The sequence below is a fragment of the Mesoplodon densirostris genome, chromosome 14 (assembly GCF_025265405.1).
Source record: "Mesoplodon densirostris isolate mMesDen1 chromosome 14, mMesDen1 primary haplotype, whole genome shotgun sequence".
Lineage (NCBI taxonomy): Eukaryota > Metazoa > Chordata > Mammalia > Artiodactyla > Ziphiidae > Mesoplodon > Mesoplodon densirostris.
The window spans coordinates 72,048,112-72,065,001 of record NC_082674.1 but is presented as its reverse complement, the minus strand read 5'-3'; the positions used below and the strand labels follow the sequence as shown (position 1 = coordinate 72,065,001).

At 37.1% G+C, this 16,890-nt stretch overlaps 1 protein-coding gene across 3 annotated transcripts in view; it reads left to right on the top strand.

Moving 5' to 3' along the window:
* EIF5B (eukaryotic translation initiation factor 5B) overlaps window positions 1-16,890 on the top strand; it is a 70,413-nt gene that overhangs the window by 39,686 nt on the left and 13,837 nt on the right. For 2 of the 3 annotated variants that reach the window (XM_060117178.1, XM_060117176.1), the window contains 5 exons: window positions 69-355; window positions 11,041-11,148; window positions 11,327-11,437; window positions 13,853-13,920; window positions 14,481-14,622. In XM_060117178.1, the coding sequence (XP_059973161.1) occupies window positions 69-355; window positions 11,041-11,148; window positions 11,327-11,437; window positions 13,853-13,920; window positions 14,481-14,622 (716 nt within the window). The remainder of the gene's footprint in view (window positions 1-68; window positions 356-11,040; window positions 11,149-11,326; window positions 11,438-13,852; window positions 13,921-14,480; window positions 14,623-16,890) is intronic. The other variant, XM_060117177.1, reaches the window with a different exon arrangement.

Below are 16,890 nucleotides of genomic sequence, written 5' to 3'. Positions count from 1 at the left end.
AAGGTCTCTATCTTGATAGAAATCTCATTTTTAACTTTCATTTATTTCAAAATCTCTTTTCCTGAAAGTAGGAAACACGGTGCATATAGAAGTAAAAGAAAACCCTGAAGAGGAAGAGGAGGAGGAGGAGGAGGAGGAGGATGACGAAGAGAGTGAAGAAGAAGAGGAAGAAGAAGGAGACAGTGAGGGCAGTGAAGGCGACGAAGAAGATGAAAAGGTGTCCGATGAGAAGGATGTGGGGAAAACATTAGATAAAAAGCCAAGTAAAGAAGTGAGCTCAGAATCTGAGTGTGACTCTGATGATGATCGAACTAAAGAAGAACTGGCTTACGACAAAGCAAAACGGAGGATCGAGGTATTGATTTTTCCTCTTCTCTTTCCTCCTTTCCTCCCCACTCCTCTGTGAACTTAGAACTATACAACTAAATGCTTTTACTGAGGAACACTTTTAAAAATACAGTCTCGGGGCCTCCCTGGTGGCGCAAGTGGTTGAGAGTCCGCCTGCCGATGCAGGGGATACGGGTTCGTGCCCCGGTCTGGGAGGATCCCATATGCCGCGGAGCGGCTGGGCCCGTGAGCCATGGCCGCTGAGCCTGCGCGTCCGGAGCCTGCGCGTCCGGAGCCTGTGCTCCGCGACGGGGGAGGCCACAACAGTGAGAGGCCCGCATACCGCAAAAAAAAAAAAAAAAAAAAAAATACAGTCTCGGAGTGGTATCTTTGTCCAGTTTTTGTGGAGACATAATAGGTCTTTAACAGTGGTCTAACCCAAGGATCTCACTCTTACCTAAGACAGAATGGTGACTGCTTCATCATTTTTTTTTACCTCCAAATTTTAATGTGCTCTTTGAGTGCCGGTTTATTGGTATACAGAGGTATTCTGAGCTTATGCCCTCTAGTTGAGTTTTTGCCTTATGTATTTAGGTTAGTCATTCTGAGGCATCTGATCCCTTTAGTTGTTTAAATCTGGTGGGCTAATGAGGCTTCTGTCAATATTTAGTTAAGTTCACATACCTAGCCGGCTTACTGTTTGGCCTGCTTAATGAGGTAGACTTCTACTACTACTTCTACTAGGCTTCAGGAGAAAGTTTTCTTTAGTTATGTCAGCTTAGCATAAATAATACACTAAAAACTACTTTAGTTCGCTTTGAGGATGCTAAACTATTTTAAAGCTAAAAACTGTTCTTAGCTTTCCTTTTCTTAATCTTTTCATATGTAATTCTAGTTTTTAATCTTTGTTTTAATACCTATATATCAGTATTTGCCTTTTCCTTCTGTAAAGTCTAGATAGGAATAGATTTTCTGAATCTCTAAAGGACTAACAAAGTCTATCATTGTAAACTGGGGTTTCTCAACCCCAGCACTGTTGACATTTTTGGGCTGAATAATTCTCTGCTGCGGGGGACTGTCCTCTTCATTTTAGGATGTTGAGCAGTATCTCTGGCCTCCTCCCACTAGATCCCCTCCCTTCTCCTGCACATGTCTCTGCTTCTTCCCCACAGCGTCTACTCAGGCCAACTCCCTTGTATACCTATGTGTAAGAGAGACAGTTTGTGTACTGTGTTTGATGATTTAAAAACAAACAGAATGGGTGTAATCAGAAAGTAAAAGTTCCCCCATTATCTCACTCCCCAGTAAGATAACAAGAACTACCCTTGTTAATGAATCTGTTTATGAGCCTCATGTTAAAAAAAATTCATTAAAAATTAGATAATAAATTTTGTGGATGCATATTTTTTTCCACGTAACAATATGCTATGGGCCTCTTTAGCTCAACAGTCTTTAAACAGCTTGGTTGAGATATGATTTATGTACCATAAAATTGACCCATTTTAAGTGTACAGTTCAGTGACATTTTGTAAATTTACAGAGTTGTGCAACCATCACCACAACTCAACTTTAGAATATTTTCCTCACCCCAGACAAATTCCTTGTGCCAGTTTGCAGTCATTCCCCATTCCTAGCCCCATGCAACTACTAATCTGTTTTTCTGTTTCTAGAGAGCTGTCTTCTCTGGAAACTTCATTATAAATGCAATCATATAGTATGTAGTCTTTTGTGTCTGGCTTATTTCACTTAAGCCTATTCACCTGTGTTGTTGCTCTATCCGTACTTTGTTCCTTTTTACTGACAAATAGTGTTTTGTTGTACAAATATACCACATTTTATTACTGTCCATTCACCAGTTGAAGGACATTTGAGTTTCCACTTCTTTGGCTATTATGAGTAGTACAATTATAAACATTCTCATATGAGTCTTTGCATGGAAACATGTTTTTATTTCTTTTGGATATGTTCCTAGGAGTGAAATTGCTGAATCATATGGTAAATTTGTGTTTAACTTCTTCAGAAACTAGTAAACTATTTTTCAGAGTGGCTCTGCAACTGAAGATTTTTATTAGTTGAGGGTTCTAGTTTCTCTACATCCTCACTAATACTTGTTACTGTCTGCTTTTCCATTATAACTGTTCTAAAGAATGTGAAGTAGTATATCTTATTGCAGTTTATTTATTTATTTTTTATTTTTTTTTGCGGTATGCGGGCCTCTCACTGTTGTGGCCTCTCCCGTTGCGGAGCACAGGCTCTGGACGCGCAGGCTCAGCGGCCACGGCTCACGGGCCCAGCCGCTCTGTGGCATGTGGGATCTTCCCGGACCAGGGCATGAGCCCGTGTCCCCTGCATCGGCAGGCGGACTCTCAACCACTGCGCCACCAGGGAAGCCCTTATTGCAGTTTTAATTTGCATTTCCATGATGTTGAACGTTTCTTCGTATGTTTATTGTCCATCCCTATAATCTTCATTGTTGAAACATCTATGCAAATTTTTGTCCATTTTTAAATTTTGGAATTTGTCTTTTTATTATTGAGTTGTAAGAGTTCCTTTCATTTTTTAATAGTTTCTTTTGAAGTGCATAAATTTTTAATTTTGGTAACATCCAGTTTATTAAATTTTTCTTTTACTAGAGCATGCCTCTGGTGTTATATTGAAGAAATCTTTGCCTAACCCAAGATCATGAATATTTTGCCCTGTGTTTTCTTCTTAAAAATTTATACTTTTTGTTCTTGTATCTTTTTTTTTTTTTTTTTTTTTTTTTTTTTTTTTTTTTTTTTTTTTTGCCGTACGCGGGCCTCTCACTGTCGTGGCCTCTCCCGTTGCGGAGCACAGGCTCCGGACGCGCAGGCCCAGCGGCCATGGCTCACGGGCCCAGCCGCTCCGCGGCACACGGGATCCTCCCAGACCGGGGCACGAACCCGCATCCCCTGCATCGGCAGGCGGACTCTCAACCACTGCGCCACCAGGGAGGCCCCTTGTTCTTGTATCTTTAACTCTATGTTAAGATAATTTTTTTGTATGGTGTGATGTAAGGGACTAACATCATTTTTTAATGAATTTAACCAGCATCATTTGTTTAAAAGACTACTTTTCCCCCATTGTGTTGCCTTGTCATTTTTGACAAATCAAGTGATCAGAAATGTGAGAGTTTATTTTTCGACTTTTGAGTTCTGTTCATTCATTTGTATATCTGTTCTTACGTCAGTACCATACTGTTTTCGATTACTATAGTTTTACGGTAAGTTTTGAAATTGGGAAATGTAAGTCTTCCAACATTATTCTTTTCCAGATAGTTTTGACTATCCTAGGTCACTTGCTTTTCCATACAGATTTAAGGGTCAGCAGTTTCTGCAAAAAGTCTACTCAGACTTTGATAGAGATTGCATTGAATCTGTAGATCAGTTTTATGGAGAATTACCATCTTATTAATATTAAATCTTCCAATCCATGGAAATAGGCTGTCTCTCCATTTATTTATATCTCTTAAAATTTCATCCAGCAGTGTTTTGTAGTTTTCAGAGTATAGGATTATTTATGATTCTTTTGTTAAATTTATTGCCAAGTATATTTATTGTTTTTGATGCTCTTGTGAATGGAGTCACTTTATTTAATCTTCCATTGTTAGTATAAAGATACAGTTGATTTTATAGATTGATCTTGTATCCTGCAACTGTACTGAAATTTTTTTATTCCAGTAAGTTTTCATGGATTGCTTAGGACTTTCTATAATCAGTGTCATGTCATCTATCAAAGACAATTTAATTCTTCCTTTCCAATCTTACTGCTGCATATTTCTCTTTTTTTGCCCTTTTTCCCTGGCTAGACCAATACATTGTTGAATAGAAGTGGTAAGAACAGACATACTTGCCTTGTTCCCAGTATTTGGGGGGAAATGTTCAGATTTTCACCATTAACTATGATATTAGCAGTGGGTTTTTCACCGATGTCCTTTGTCAGTTTGATGAAATTCCCTTCTTTTCCTAGTTTGTGGTGAGTTTCTGTTGGTGAGTGGATGATAGATGCTTTTTGTATATTTATTGAGATGGGTTTTTCCCTTTTTCTATTAATATATGATGTATTATGTTAATTGGTATTCAACCAACCTTGCATTCCTGGAATAAATCCCACTTGATCATAGTATATAATCCTCTTTTTTCTTTTTTTTTTTTTTTTTCTTTGGCGGTACGCAGGCCTCTCACTGTTGTGGCCTCTCCTGTGGCGGAGCACAGGCTCTGGACGCGCAGGCCCAGTGGCCATGGCTCACAGGCCCAGCCGCTCTGCGGCATGTGGGATCTTCCCAGAGCGGGGCACGAACCCGTGTCCCCTGCATCAGCAGGCGGACTCTCAACCACTGCGCCACCAGGGAAGCCCTATAATCCTCTTTATATGGTACTGGATGTTGTTTGTAATATTTTGTTGAGGAATTTGTGATCTATACCTGTGAGGATATGGATCAGTAACTTTCTTATCTTAAGATGTGTTTCTCTGGCTTTGATTTCAGATTAATATTAACCTCGTAGGATTAGTTGGGAAGTGTTCCATCCTTCTCTACTTTCTGCAAGAGTTTGTGAAGGATTATATTATTTCCTGGTTTTTTTTCTTTTCTTTTTTTTTTTACAAAAGTATTCATCAATATAGCATTTTTGGGGGTAGGATTTTAAAATTACTAATTCAGTTTATTGTATTGTCATTTTCTTTTTCATCTTGAGTCATTATCAGTAATTTTTGAGTTTCTAATTATTGTTTTTCATCTAAGTTGTGAGCATAACGTTGTTCATAGCATCCTTTTACAGTCCTTTAGGTTTCTGTAAGGTCAGTAGTGGTGTCTCTTTTGATTCTAATTTTGGTGATCTTTGTCTCCTCTTTTTTTTTTTTTTTTTTTTTTATTGGTCTGTCTGGCTAAAGGTTTTCCATGTTGTTGAGCATCTCAAACCAACTTTTGGTTTCATTGATTTTTCTTTATTTTTGTTTGTTCTCTTTTTAGTTGATTTTTTATTCTGTTCTTTATTATTTTCTTTTTAGTTTGGGTTTAGCTTCCTCTTCTTTTGTTAATTTCTTAAGGTGACAACTTAGATAATTGATTTGAGACCATTCTTTTTTTTCTCCACATCATATAGGCATTTACAATTACAGATTTCCCTCTAAGGTACTGCTTTAGCTGCATCCCACAAATTTTGACTTTTTTTGGTTTTCATTCAACTCAGATTTTCTAATCTCACTTTTACTATTCTTTGACCATGCATTATTTAGAAGTGTATTGTTATAATTTACAAATATTTGTGGATTTTCCTTATTTTCCTTCTGTTAATTCTAAATTCTGGCCATTGTGGTCAGAGAACATACTTTGTATAGTTTCTGTCATTTTAAAATAATTGACCTGTTTTATCTTCTAGCATATGGTCTCTTCTGGAGAATGTTTCTTGTGTACCTAGGAAGCATGTGGATTCTGCTGTTGGTGGGTCTGGTGTTAGTTAGGTTGGTTTTGTTGATACTTCTGTTCAAATTTTCTATACATTTGCTCATTTTATGTATAGTTTTTCTATCCATTATTGAGAGTGGGCTATTGAAGTTCCCAAATTCATTGTTGAATTTTATTTCTCCCCTCAATGTTTTCAGTTTTTTCTTTATATATTTTGGGTCTCTGTTAGGTTTGTATGTGGTTATACTTGTTATATCTTCTTGAGGATACAGATATGTCTCTCCTGTCTCTAATAACATTTTTTGTTTGTTATTAACATAGCCATGAATCTCTCTTATAGTTATCATTTGCATGGTATGTCTTTTTCAGTCTTAATGCTTTCAGTTTATGGCTGTATCTTTGACTCTAAAGTGTCTCTTGCTGACAGCATGTGCTTTAATCTTGCTATTTTATCCAGTCACACCATGTGCCTTTAAGAGCATTTAATTGATTCACATTTAAAGTTATTATGGGGAATTCCCCACTGGTCCAGTGGTTAGGACTCTGCACTTTCACTACTGAGGGCCTGGGTTAAATCCCTGGTTGGGGGACTAAGATCCCACAAGCCACTTGGTGTGGGAAAAAAAAAAAAAAAAAGGAAAAAAAAAGTTGTCATAGATGTGATGGAATTTTCTTCTCTCATTTTGCTATTTGTATTCTACATATTGTATGTCTCTCGGGTCTTTCTCTTTTTTTGCGGTACGCAGGCCTCTCACTGTTGCGGCCTCTCCCATTGTTGAGCACAGGCTCCGGACGCGCAGGCTCAGCGGCTGTGGCTCACGGGCCCAGCCACTCCGCAGCATGTGGGATCTTCCTGGACCGGGGCATGAACCCGTGTCCCCTGCATCGGCAGGCAGACTCTCAACCACTGCGCCACCAGGGAAGCCCTCTTTCTCTTTTTTTAAGTTATTTTCTTCATGGTTACTCTAGGCATTACAATATGTATCTTAACTTATTATTTTCTATTATTAGTAGCTTAATTCTAGTTAAAAAAAGATTTTGTTCCAGTATAGATCCATTTCTTCTTCCTTTATGCTATTATTGTTACGTATATTATGTTTATAAATGTTACAAACCCAATAAAACAGTGGTGCTATTAATGTCTTATTTGATCTTATATCTTTTAAAGGAATTCAGAGAAGAAAGGAGAAAAATATATTGATAGTCTTTAATATTAGCCTAAATATTAACATTTCTAGTATTCCTTATTTCTTCCTATGAATTTGAGTTTCTGCTGGTGTCATTTCTCTGCTACAGTATAGCTCCAGTGCTTCCCTCGCCTTGCCTTGGTTCTGTCTTTGTAATATTTGTTACATCTTTATCTGTTATAAGATCAAGCATACAACTTTAGAATTATTTTTGAAGTTATCTTTTAAATCAGCCTTTAAGAGAAGAAAATAGAAAAAGGTAATTTTTACTGTCTTTTATATTTACCTGTATAATCATCTTTTACCGTCACCCTTTTTTTCTTCATGTGGCTTTTAGTTACCATCTGGTATCATTTCATTTCATCCTGATAAACTTTCTGTGATATTTCTCATCACGCTAACCTTCTAGCAGTGAATTCTCTTAGTCTTTTTAAGTATGGGAATTCTTTATTTTACCTTCATTTTTAAAGATAATATTGCTACATGCAGAATTCTTGCATGACAATTTTTTTCTCTTGTTTAGTCCTTAGAATATGTTACTTCATTGCCTCTGGCCTCCATTGCTTATGATTAAAATTAAGCTGTTACTCTTATTTGGGTTCCCTTCTACACAGTGAGTGATTTTTCTCTTGCTGTCAAGATTTTCTTTTTGATCTTGGCTTTTATCAATTTAACTAGGGTGTGTCTTGGTGTGGCTATCTTTTGTATTTATCCTACTTGGAGTTTATTGAGTTTTTTAGATGTGTAGATTGATATTTTTGGTCAAATTCTGAACATTTTCTGCCATTATTTCTTCAGATATTCTTTCTGCCTATTTCTCTGTCTCCTCTCCTTCTGGAACTCCACTGGTGTACTTGAGGGTATCCTGCAGGTCTCTCAGGGCTCTGTCCATTTTTCTTCATTCCTGTTTAATTTCTATTAATCTATCTTTAAGTTCTTTGGTTCTTTCTTCTGCCAGGTTATAGCTACTGTTGAGCCCCTTCAGTGAATTTTTAAATTTGTTACTGAACTTTTTAACTCCAAAATGTTCAAGTTTTTTTTTTTTTTTGCGGTATGCGGGCCTCTCACTGCCGTGGCCTCCCCCGCTGCGGAGCACAGGCTCCGGACGCGCAGGCTCCGGACGCGCAGGCCCAGCGGCCACGGCTCACGGGCCCAGCCGCTCCGCGGCACATGGGATCCTCCCAGACCGGGGCACGAACCCGCATCCCCTGCATCGGCAGGCGGACTCTCAACCACTTGCGCCACCAGGGAGGCCCAAGTTTTTTTTTTTAATAATATATTTTTTCTATTTATTGATGTCCTCTTTTGATGAGTCATCATCACACTTTTCTTTCAACATGGTTCCCTGTTTTTGAGTCTTTGTCTGATAAGTCCAAAATCTGGGTCTCTCAGAGGTAGTTTCTGTTGACCACTCTGAATTCTGTTGGCTCCTACAAATGTGGTAGTTTGGGTTTTTTTTTTTTTTTAATTTGCCTAGTGAATCAGGTGGACTAATCCTGTATGTCTTTGGCTTCTACTGTATGCAACTGCTGATGCCTCTTCTCAGTTTTGTTTTCTTTGTTTTTGTTTGTTTTCATTTTTTAAGTTCTTGTTTTTATTTTTAAGCCTGGCTTCCTAGGGCTTGCCCTGGGTCAGTGTCTTAGTGTCAGCTGTGGTTTGTCAGTGGCTGTGCTCAAACACTTTGAGTCAGTAAGGCTTTCACCATTTGCCAGTGGATCTGGTAGTTTTCTAGTCCCCAGTGGTTTTCACAAGGCCTCTCATTGAGCCAGGAATGAGTAACTCACCAAGGACCTCTTTGGTCTCTTCTGACAACCTTGTATGGGGCACAGCCTTCTGGACCACCGGAGATTAGTAGTATCTTATCAAAGCCTGGTTTGTCGGTCTTGTTCCACAGACCTCCCTGTTAAATGTCTGACTGATCTTCCTGGTTATCTCTTGTCTCACCAGTATCAAGACCTTAGTCTAGTTATGATTTTAGTTTTATCTCTTTGTTTGCCATTGGGGTCACTCCTGTTTTGTCAGTGCCCTATGGTGTGAAATCCCCTGTCCCTCTCTCATATCACTTCTGCCCCATGGAGCTGTGGGAGTGAGAGGAGTGTGATGAGCAACTCCAGTCTGAAACTCCACAGTTGCTCTTACTGATGGTCAGTGGATTTTCTTGAATTAAATGTTTCTCAATTTGTTATATGCTGTTGGCCAATTTCTAGAGTCTTTAAGTGGCTGTTTCGACAGTTTTGTCTAGTTGTATCTTTTCTTTTTAGGGAGAGGACTTGCTGAGCCTCCTCATTCCATCATTTAAGAAGTCCTGCCTCACAACACCTTTTAACAGCTCCATATTGTATTCCATTTTATAGAAGGATCCTAATTTAACTTTGTATCCGTCTGCTTGGGCTGCCACAACAAAATACTGCAAAAATACTGCAAACTGGGAGGCTTAAATGACAGAAATCTATTTTCTGACAGTTTTTGAGGATAGAAGTTCAAGATTCAAGAGCTACCAGGGCTGTTTTCTGGTGAGGACTCTTTTCCTTACTTGCAGGTGACTACCTTATTACTGAGTCCTGACATGGCCTTTCCCCTGTAAGTGCTGAGAAAGGTTTTTGATTTTCTTTTATAAGGACACCAGCTCTATTGGATTAGGGCCCCACCCTTAGGACCTCATTTAACCTTTCCATTACCTCCTTAAAGGCCTTATCTCCAAATAAGTCACATTGGGGGCTTGGACTTCAGCTTATAAATTTGGAAGAGATACAGTTCAGTCCATAACACACTTCATGGTTCTGAAACCTTGCTATATACTATAATTTTCTGACATTCACCACAGACTTCCTAAGTAAGACTCTCCATTGTGGATAGGATACCTATATGATTCTATGCAACCAGATAGGTATCAGCCCTGGGGTTTTGGAAACACTCATTAAGAAATCCTCCACTAAAGATTAAGTGGTTACTGATTCTTGCTATTATAAATACCCCAGTGAGCAAACTGTTGTACACCTGCATCTCTGTATACTTGTCATTGCTTCAGAGCAGATACTTAGAGGTAGAATTTCTGAGTCCTGGTCTATATATACTATATTGCCCTCCAGAAAATTTCAGCGTTTCATCAAGTATGGGAGAGAAAGGCAGTTTTCAGCCATATCAAGTTCTAACTAAGGTCCCGTTTGCTTTTGAGTCGTACATGTTGTGAAGCTGTTGTGTACTACTCTTCGCTAATAAATACTTGTGTCTCACTTTTGACATTCCAAAATGTCTTTTCATTACAGTTTCTATAGAAAGAATCAGTGTCTAGTGGTAGAAATGAAAGAGTTCTTAGAAAAATGATTTTTTAGATGGAAAATAGTGATAGTTTTGTAAATGACATTGCTTCAGACTTTTTGTGGAAGTGTTATTTCATTTGAATGCCAGCTTTACTGTACTTCAAAGGCTGTCATTTTAAAGAGGAACTGCTAGCTTGTGTTTTGTTTGGTTCTCAGAAATCTGAAGTATTTAGAAGTAAATGATACAGTAAATACATTGTAGTTCAAGGACAGGCTTTCTCATGCTTAGTGGTTACTTAGGAAGGTAGGAAGTGTCATTTGGATGTGTTAGGCTGAAGCTTTCAGTAACCATGTCCTAACTGAAAAGACATAGCATTTGTACACTGGATACAGTTTTGAAATATATTGCTTTAAAATTTTTAACAATTCTTAAGTTCTAATGAAAGTGTTGGAATGCTAGTGTGTACCTCTTTTTATGTAAACCTCCACGTAAGTTAGAGGTTGTACTATATAGTAAGAGTGACAAAATGATCAATTCCTTTTTCTATTCATTATATTCCATTAAATTAACCATGTACAAAAGTGTTCAGAAAGTTTGAGCCAACACTTTACACCATTCTTATTCATAATTAGCAGTGCTGCGCAGAAATCTATAATAAACAGGTGTCTCCTTGTCCAAAGGTTGTAAAGTTCACATTGTAAAATGCATTAACATGTAGTTAAAGCAGCAAAACAACGTGTATGCAGGTTGTGGCATTCCCTTGCAAAGGCAAAATAATTTAAAGGAAGACGGTACTGAGGGTTTGAAATAGTATTTAATTTTGTGTTTTTTTTTTATTCCTAGAAACGGAGGCTTGAACATAGTAAAAACGTAAATACAGAGAAGCTAAGAGCTCCTGTTATTTGTGTACTTGGACATGTGGACACAGGGAAGACAAAAATTCTAGATAAAGTAAGAAAATGTGTGCATTGATACATAACTTTTTTGAACAAGTGAATGATACCTTATAAAAAGCTAATAGAAACCATAGCACACATGGGCAGTTCTGTTTACAAGTTGCTGTTTTCTTATTGCTTTTGCTTCTTTTTGCATTTTGAAATTTGAATCTGAATCTGCCATCTTATCCCAGCTCCGTCACACGCATGTACAAGATGGTGAGGCAGGTGGTATTACACAGCAAATTGGTGCCACCAATGTTCCTCTTGAAGCTATTAATGAACAAACGAAGATGATTAAAAATGTAAGTACACTGTATTTCGTGTGTTTTAATCTCTGACAAAAATTAAGGTATAAATTATTTCAAACACAGAAAGAACAGAATAGTACAACAGACCCATATGCTCACCATTCATAATTAACATACGCCATCTTGCCCTTCAGATCTCTTTTTTAAAGACATAAAACATTAAATGCTGTAGGAGTCCTCCTTCCCTCTTGCTCCAAGAGGCAGTCACTATTATGAAGTGAAGTAATCTCTAAATGTTGATATTCCAATCCCATTATCTGATTACTTCTATAGAGTCCTCATCTACTATTTGGTCATTAAGTGATGGGATGTGGAGGAAAGACAGAATAAATGCCTGATCCTTCACCTTTATTTACCAGCTCTTAAAATAAAGAGTGATTGGTTTGGTTTGCTATTATATTATTATAAACTCATGGATTTCAACATATTTACTGTGTTTCTTCTTACCTTTTTATTTTTTTTTAATTTTTGGCTGTTGGGTCTTCATTGCTACTCATGGGCTTTCTCTAGTTGCGGCGAGCAGGGGCTACTCTTCGTTGTGGTGCATGGGCTTCTCATTACGGTGGCTTCTCTTGTGGTGGAGCACGGTCTCTAGGCGCGCGGGCTTCAGTAGTTGTGGCGCACAGTCTCAGAAGTTGTGGCTCGCAGGCTCTAGAGCACAGGCTCAGTAGTTGTGGTGCACGGGTTTAGTTGCTCCATGGCTTGTGGGATCTTCCTGGACCAGGGCTTGAACCTGTGCCCCCTGCATTGGCAGGCGGATTCTTAACCACTGCCCAACCAGGGAAGTCCCTATTTACCGTGTTTTTAATACATTTCGGTTATTATTGTGCTGAGATAGTTCCATTTGCCCAATGATTGGCTTCTGAGTCTTTTTGATACAGTTCTAGCAGTCCTATTTGTGTTTGGTTACATCGTGCTGTCTGATGTAACACATAGCACATTATTACATGCTGGTATCTCTCTTCATTCCTTATTTAGTCTCAGTTCTGTGTATAGAAAGGGTCTGTGAGCTTATCAGTCAGTTTTTGTTTTGTGTGTTTGAAATTATTTTTTGCAGCTTGTTTTCTGGTAGATTGCTGAAGAAGGAGTAATGGGAATAATATTACTTGAGTTTTTTGAATATTTAAGAGTTACTTTGTGGCCTTCATCCTGGAAAGTTAGTTGGCTACATGTAAAATCCTTGGTTCACATTTTCTTTCCTTAAGTATCTTGACTGTTACTCCAATTTCTTCTCACATAAAGCATTGCAGGTTTGATTACAAGCTGGTTTTCATCCTCGTATAAGTTATGTAGTCTTTCTGCATTGTGCTTTTGGTTGTTCTGGGTCAGTTTTCCAGTTAGATGGTGTTCCATTTCAGTATGTAGTTTAAAATCTTTATTTTAGGACAGTTTTCTTGAATTACAGTTTTCTGAATTTGTAATTTAAATTTTATTTTGGTTGTTTCTATCTGTTACTTCTCTGTGCTAGTCACTGGGGAGTTTATAACAGCTTATTCCACCAGTTTCCAGACTCTAAGTCTGGTGTTATTTTAGCACATAGTTAAAAAGCATGATTTTTATTAGGGCTGTATGAAAGTTCTCAGGATAACCTTTATATGGCAATTGTAATTATATTGTTTGTATTCCAGGCAGCGAAGTGGAAATAATTATGGTGAACTTTGATCTAAGACCACCAGAATGCAAAATTGAAATGTTTTGCATTTGAATCATTTTGACCTAGATCACTGGATAAGATTTTGGAAAATCATTTGAAGATTGACAAAAGTATAGATAAGCAAAGAAAAAAGTTTTGTGTGTGTATGTGTGAGAGAGATTCGTTGGTCAGTGCTACTCTTGAGATTAAAGGAGAACGTGCGTATCTGGCTTGTTGTAATGTTGTTTCCATTCATTTGTTTGCTTTTGTCCAGAAAATCAAGTGTTGAGGATAGTATTTGAATAAAGCAGGGTATGAACTTATTCTTTAATATTTTAAGTTGATGTGGTAAATTTTCTTTAAAACATGCTTTGAGATATTTTTCAGAGTTTAGAATTGCTTTAAAATTGGACCAGATACATTTTCCAAATACGGAGAACCTCTTCTTCTGTGTCAGCTTTTTATAAATAATCACTCTTGGATGACTACTCTGTCATTTGTTACTTACTAATAATCTGTTCAGATTTAGACTACATCATAGTTATATAACTTTACCAAGGGGAATATTTTCTCATTTCAGTTTTTTTTCTGAAAAATTCCTTTTGATATTAATGAAAATATTAACTGTTATGCTTTGCTGGTTGACACACTATTTTAAAACAGTTCATTTGGAAAAGGAAGTGATGTTGAAGTTTCGTGGCAGAATAATTGTTTTGTAAAGAAGCTTTCATTGTTTTGGCTTTGTTAAGCTCTCCACTTTCCCCCACCTTTTCTAGTTTGATAGAGAGAATGTACGGATTCCAGGCATGCTGATTATTGACACTCCGGGGCATGAGTCTTTCAGGTAAGAATGATTTGTGTCTTTTGTCATCAGGCAAACTGCTTGAAACCATTAAGTCTCAAAGTTCAGTGAGTGAGGAGTTCTAACTAGTCACTAGTCTTGGGGTACTGTTTTGAGATCTGTGGTCCCTGTAACTGCCAATCCTCATCTGCCTCACTGATTTAGTAGTACTTTATTTGGATACTTGTTTTTTGTAGAGAGAAGTCTTTTCCACTTTGAAAGAGCAAATCCTAATACATACCTGGTCTATCTCCTATGAAACCCATTACAGGTGGAATTTTGTCCTGTTACCTCTTGGCCATGTTCCTTAGCGCAAAAAACTTGGTCAGTAAAATTGGCAGAAATAATGGAGTAACTTCTGGAACTAAGTCATTCCAACTGATGTCAATTCACTGTCAGATAAGCATTTGGCAAGTTAAGGGCTAATGGCACTTGAATTTAATGCATGTACTTCATTTTGTTCTTTTTTGTTTAGGTTTTACAAAGAAATTAAAATTTTAAGTTTTTAAAATAAAGTATTAATTGCAAGATTTCTATTTATGCATCTTTTTCTTTTCCAACAGTAATCTGAGAAACAGAGGAAGCTCTCTTTGTGATATTGCCATTTTAGTTGTTGATATTATGCATGGTTTGGAGCCCCAGACAATTGAATCTATCAACCTTTTGAAATCTAAAAAATGTCCCTTCATTGTTGCACTCAATAAGGTAAGCTCTGCTTCTGAAAAATTAAGTTGTGAACTTATGCTTCTTATTTTTTTGTGGTTAAAAAAATGTAGTATAACTTTCATGTAAGAAAATGCACTTATGCTAAGTGTACAGTTCAATGTATGTTGACAAAATTATATGCACATTTAACCACCATCATTCAGAATATAGACTTACCTCCATATTCCCAGAATGTTCCCTCATGTTCTTTTACAGTCAGTGTGCCCCTTCTGCACCCCCAAAGACACCAGCCTTCTTTCTGCCGCTATAGACTAGTTTTGCCTGTTTTATAATTTCATATTAATGGAATTATACAGTGTATAATCTTTTGAGTCTGGCATTTTTCACTACTCATGTTAATATAGATTTATCCGTGTTGTTGCATAGGTCATAGGTTGTTCCTTTTTATTGTTCAGTAATATTTCATCATCTGGCTAATACATCTTAACACTTGATCCATTTACCTGTTGAAGGATTCTTGGATTGATTACAATTTTAGGTTATTAGTGAAGCAGCTATAAACATTTTTACACAAGTCTTTGTGTAGACGTTTATTTTCCTTTACTTCTAGTAAATATTTAGGAATAGAATTGCTGGGTCATATGGTAGGTATATGTTCAACTTTATGAGAAAATGACACATTTTCCCAAAGAGATTGTACCATTTTACATTTTTTAACCCGCAATTTGGAAGAGTTCCAGTTTCTGCACATTATTGCCAACACTTAACCCTACGTGTAGCCATTCTAATGAGTGTGTAGTGCCAAAGTATACTGGTTTCATTTGCATTCCCATGATGACTAATGGCATCAAACATCTTTTCATGTACTTGTTCCATCTCTCTCTCTCTGCCTCTCTGAAGTATCTATTCAAAATCCTTTGCTCATTTTTATTCGATTGTTAGTTGTCTTAATTCAGTTTTATGAGTTCTTTATATTGTCAGTAGAAGTCCCTTGTCAGTTATGTGTATTGCAGATATATTCTTATAGTCAAGGACTTCGTTTTTCATTTTCTTAATGAGGTTTTTGGAAGAGCAGCAGAAATTTCTAATTTTAGCAAAATCAATTTATGAGAAGTTATTTTTTTTAATAATTTGTCGCTTCTGTTCTATATAAGTAATATTTTCCCACCCCAAGTTCATGAAAAATTTCTCCAGTGTTTCTAGATATGCAACATTTAGATCTATGATGTTTTTAAGTTAGTTTTGTGCATGGTGTAAGGTAGGGTCAAGGTTAACTTTTTTCCAAATGTATATCTACTTCAAAAACCCCTTGTAAAAACATTATTCTTTTCCCCATTGAATTACTTTGCAGTCTTTGTTGAAAATTAATTGACCATGTAGGTACATGTTTGTTCTTAGTATTTCTCTTCTCTTCCATTGACCTATATGTCCATTCTTATGCCACTGCTACCCTGTCTTGATTATTGCAGTTTCATAGTAACGTCGTGAAAGCAGGTGGTGGTTAAGTTCTTCAACTTTTTATTTCTCAAAATCGTTTTGGTTATTTCAGGGTCCTTGAGTTTCCATATAAAGTTTAGAATCAGCTTGTTAGTTTCTTCCTTCTGGGATTTTTATTGGGGTTGTATTTGTAGATGAATTCTGGGAGAATGGACATTTTAACAAAATTGAGTCTTCCAATCAGTGAACATGATGTCTGTCTCTACATTTACTTTACTTTTTCTTGACAATATGCTACAGTTTTATTATCTTGTGACCTTTTAAATTCACTGATTAGGCCTAGTAGCTTTTGTAGCTCGTGTGGGAGTTTCTGTATACGCGATTATGTTATCTGCAAATAAAAACTGTTACACTTTTTCCCTTATCTGTATCCTTTATCAATTTATCAATTTATCAATGATTTTCTTCCTTATTGCACTAACTAGACCTTCTAGAACAATGTCGAATAAAAGTGGTGACAGACACCCTTGTTTCTTCTCCGTACTTACCATTAAGTATGATGTCAGATGTAAATGCACTTTATTAAGCTGAGGAATTTCCCTTCTATTCCTAGGTTGCTTAGTATTGTTTTTTCTTTTAAGTCTGGAATGGTTGTTGATTTTTGTCAGATGCTCATTCTGCACCTCTTGATATGCTTATGTGGCTTTTCTCCTTTATTCAGTAACAGCGTGAACTGCTGTTGCTGTGGGGGTGAGGGGCTTTACTTTTTGTTATCAGGACTTCATTGTTTTTAGAGCACTGTAAGGTTCACAGCAAAACTGAGGGGAAGGTACAGAGATTTCCGGTATACCCCTGTCTTCACACACGCAC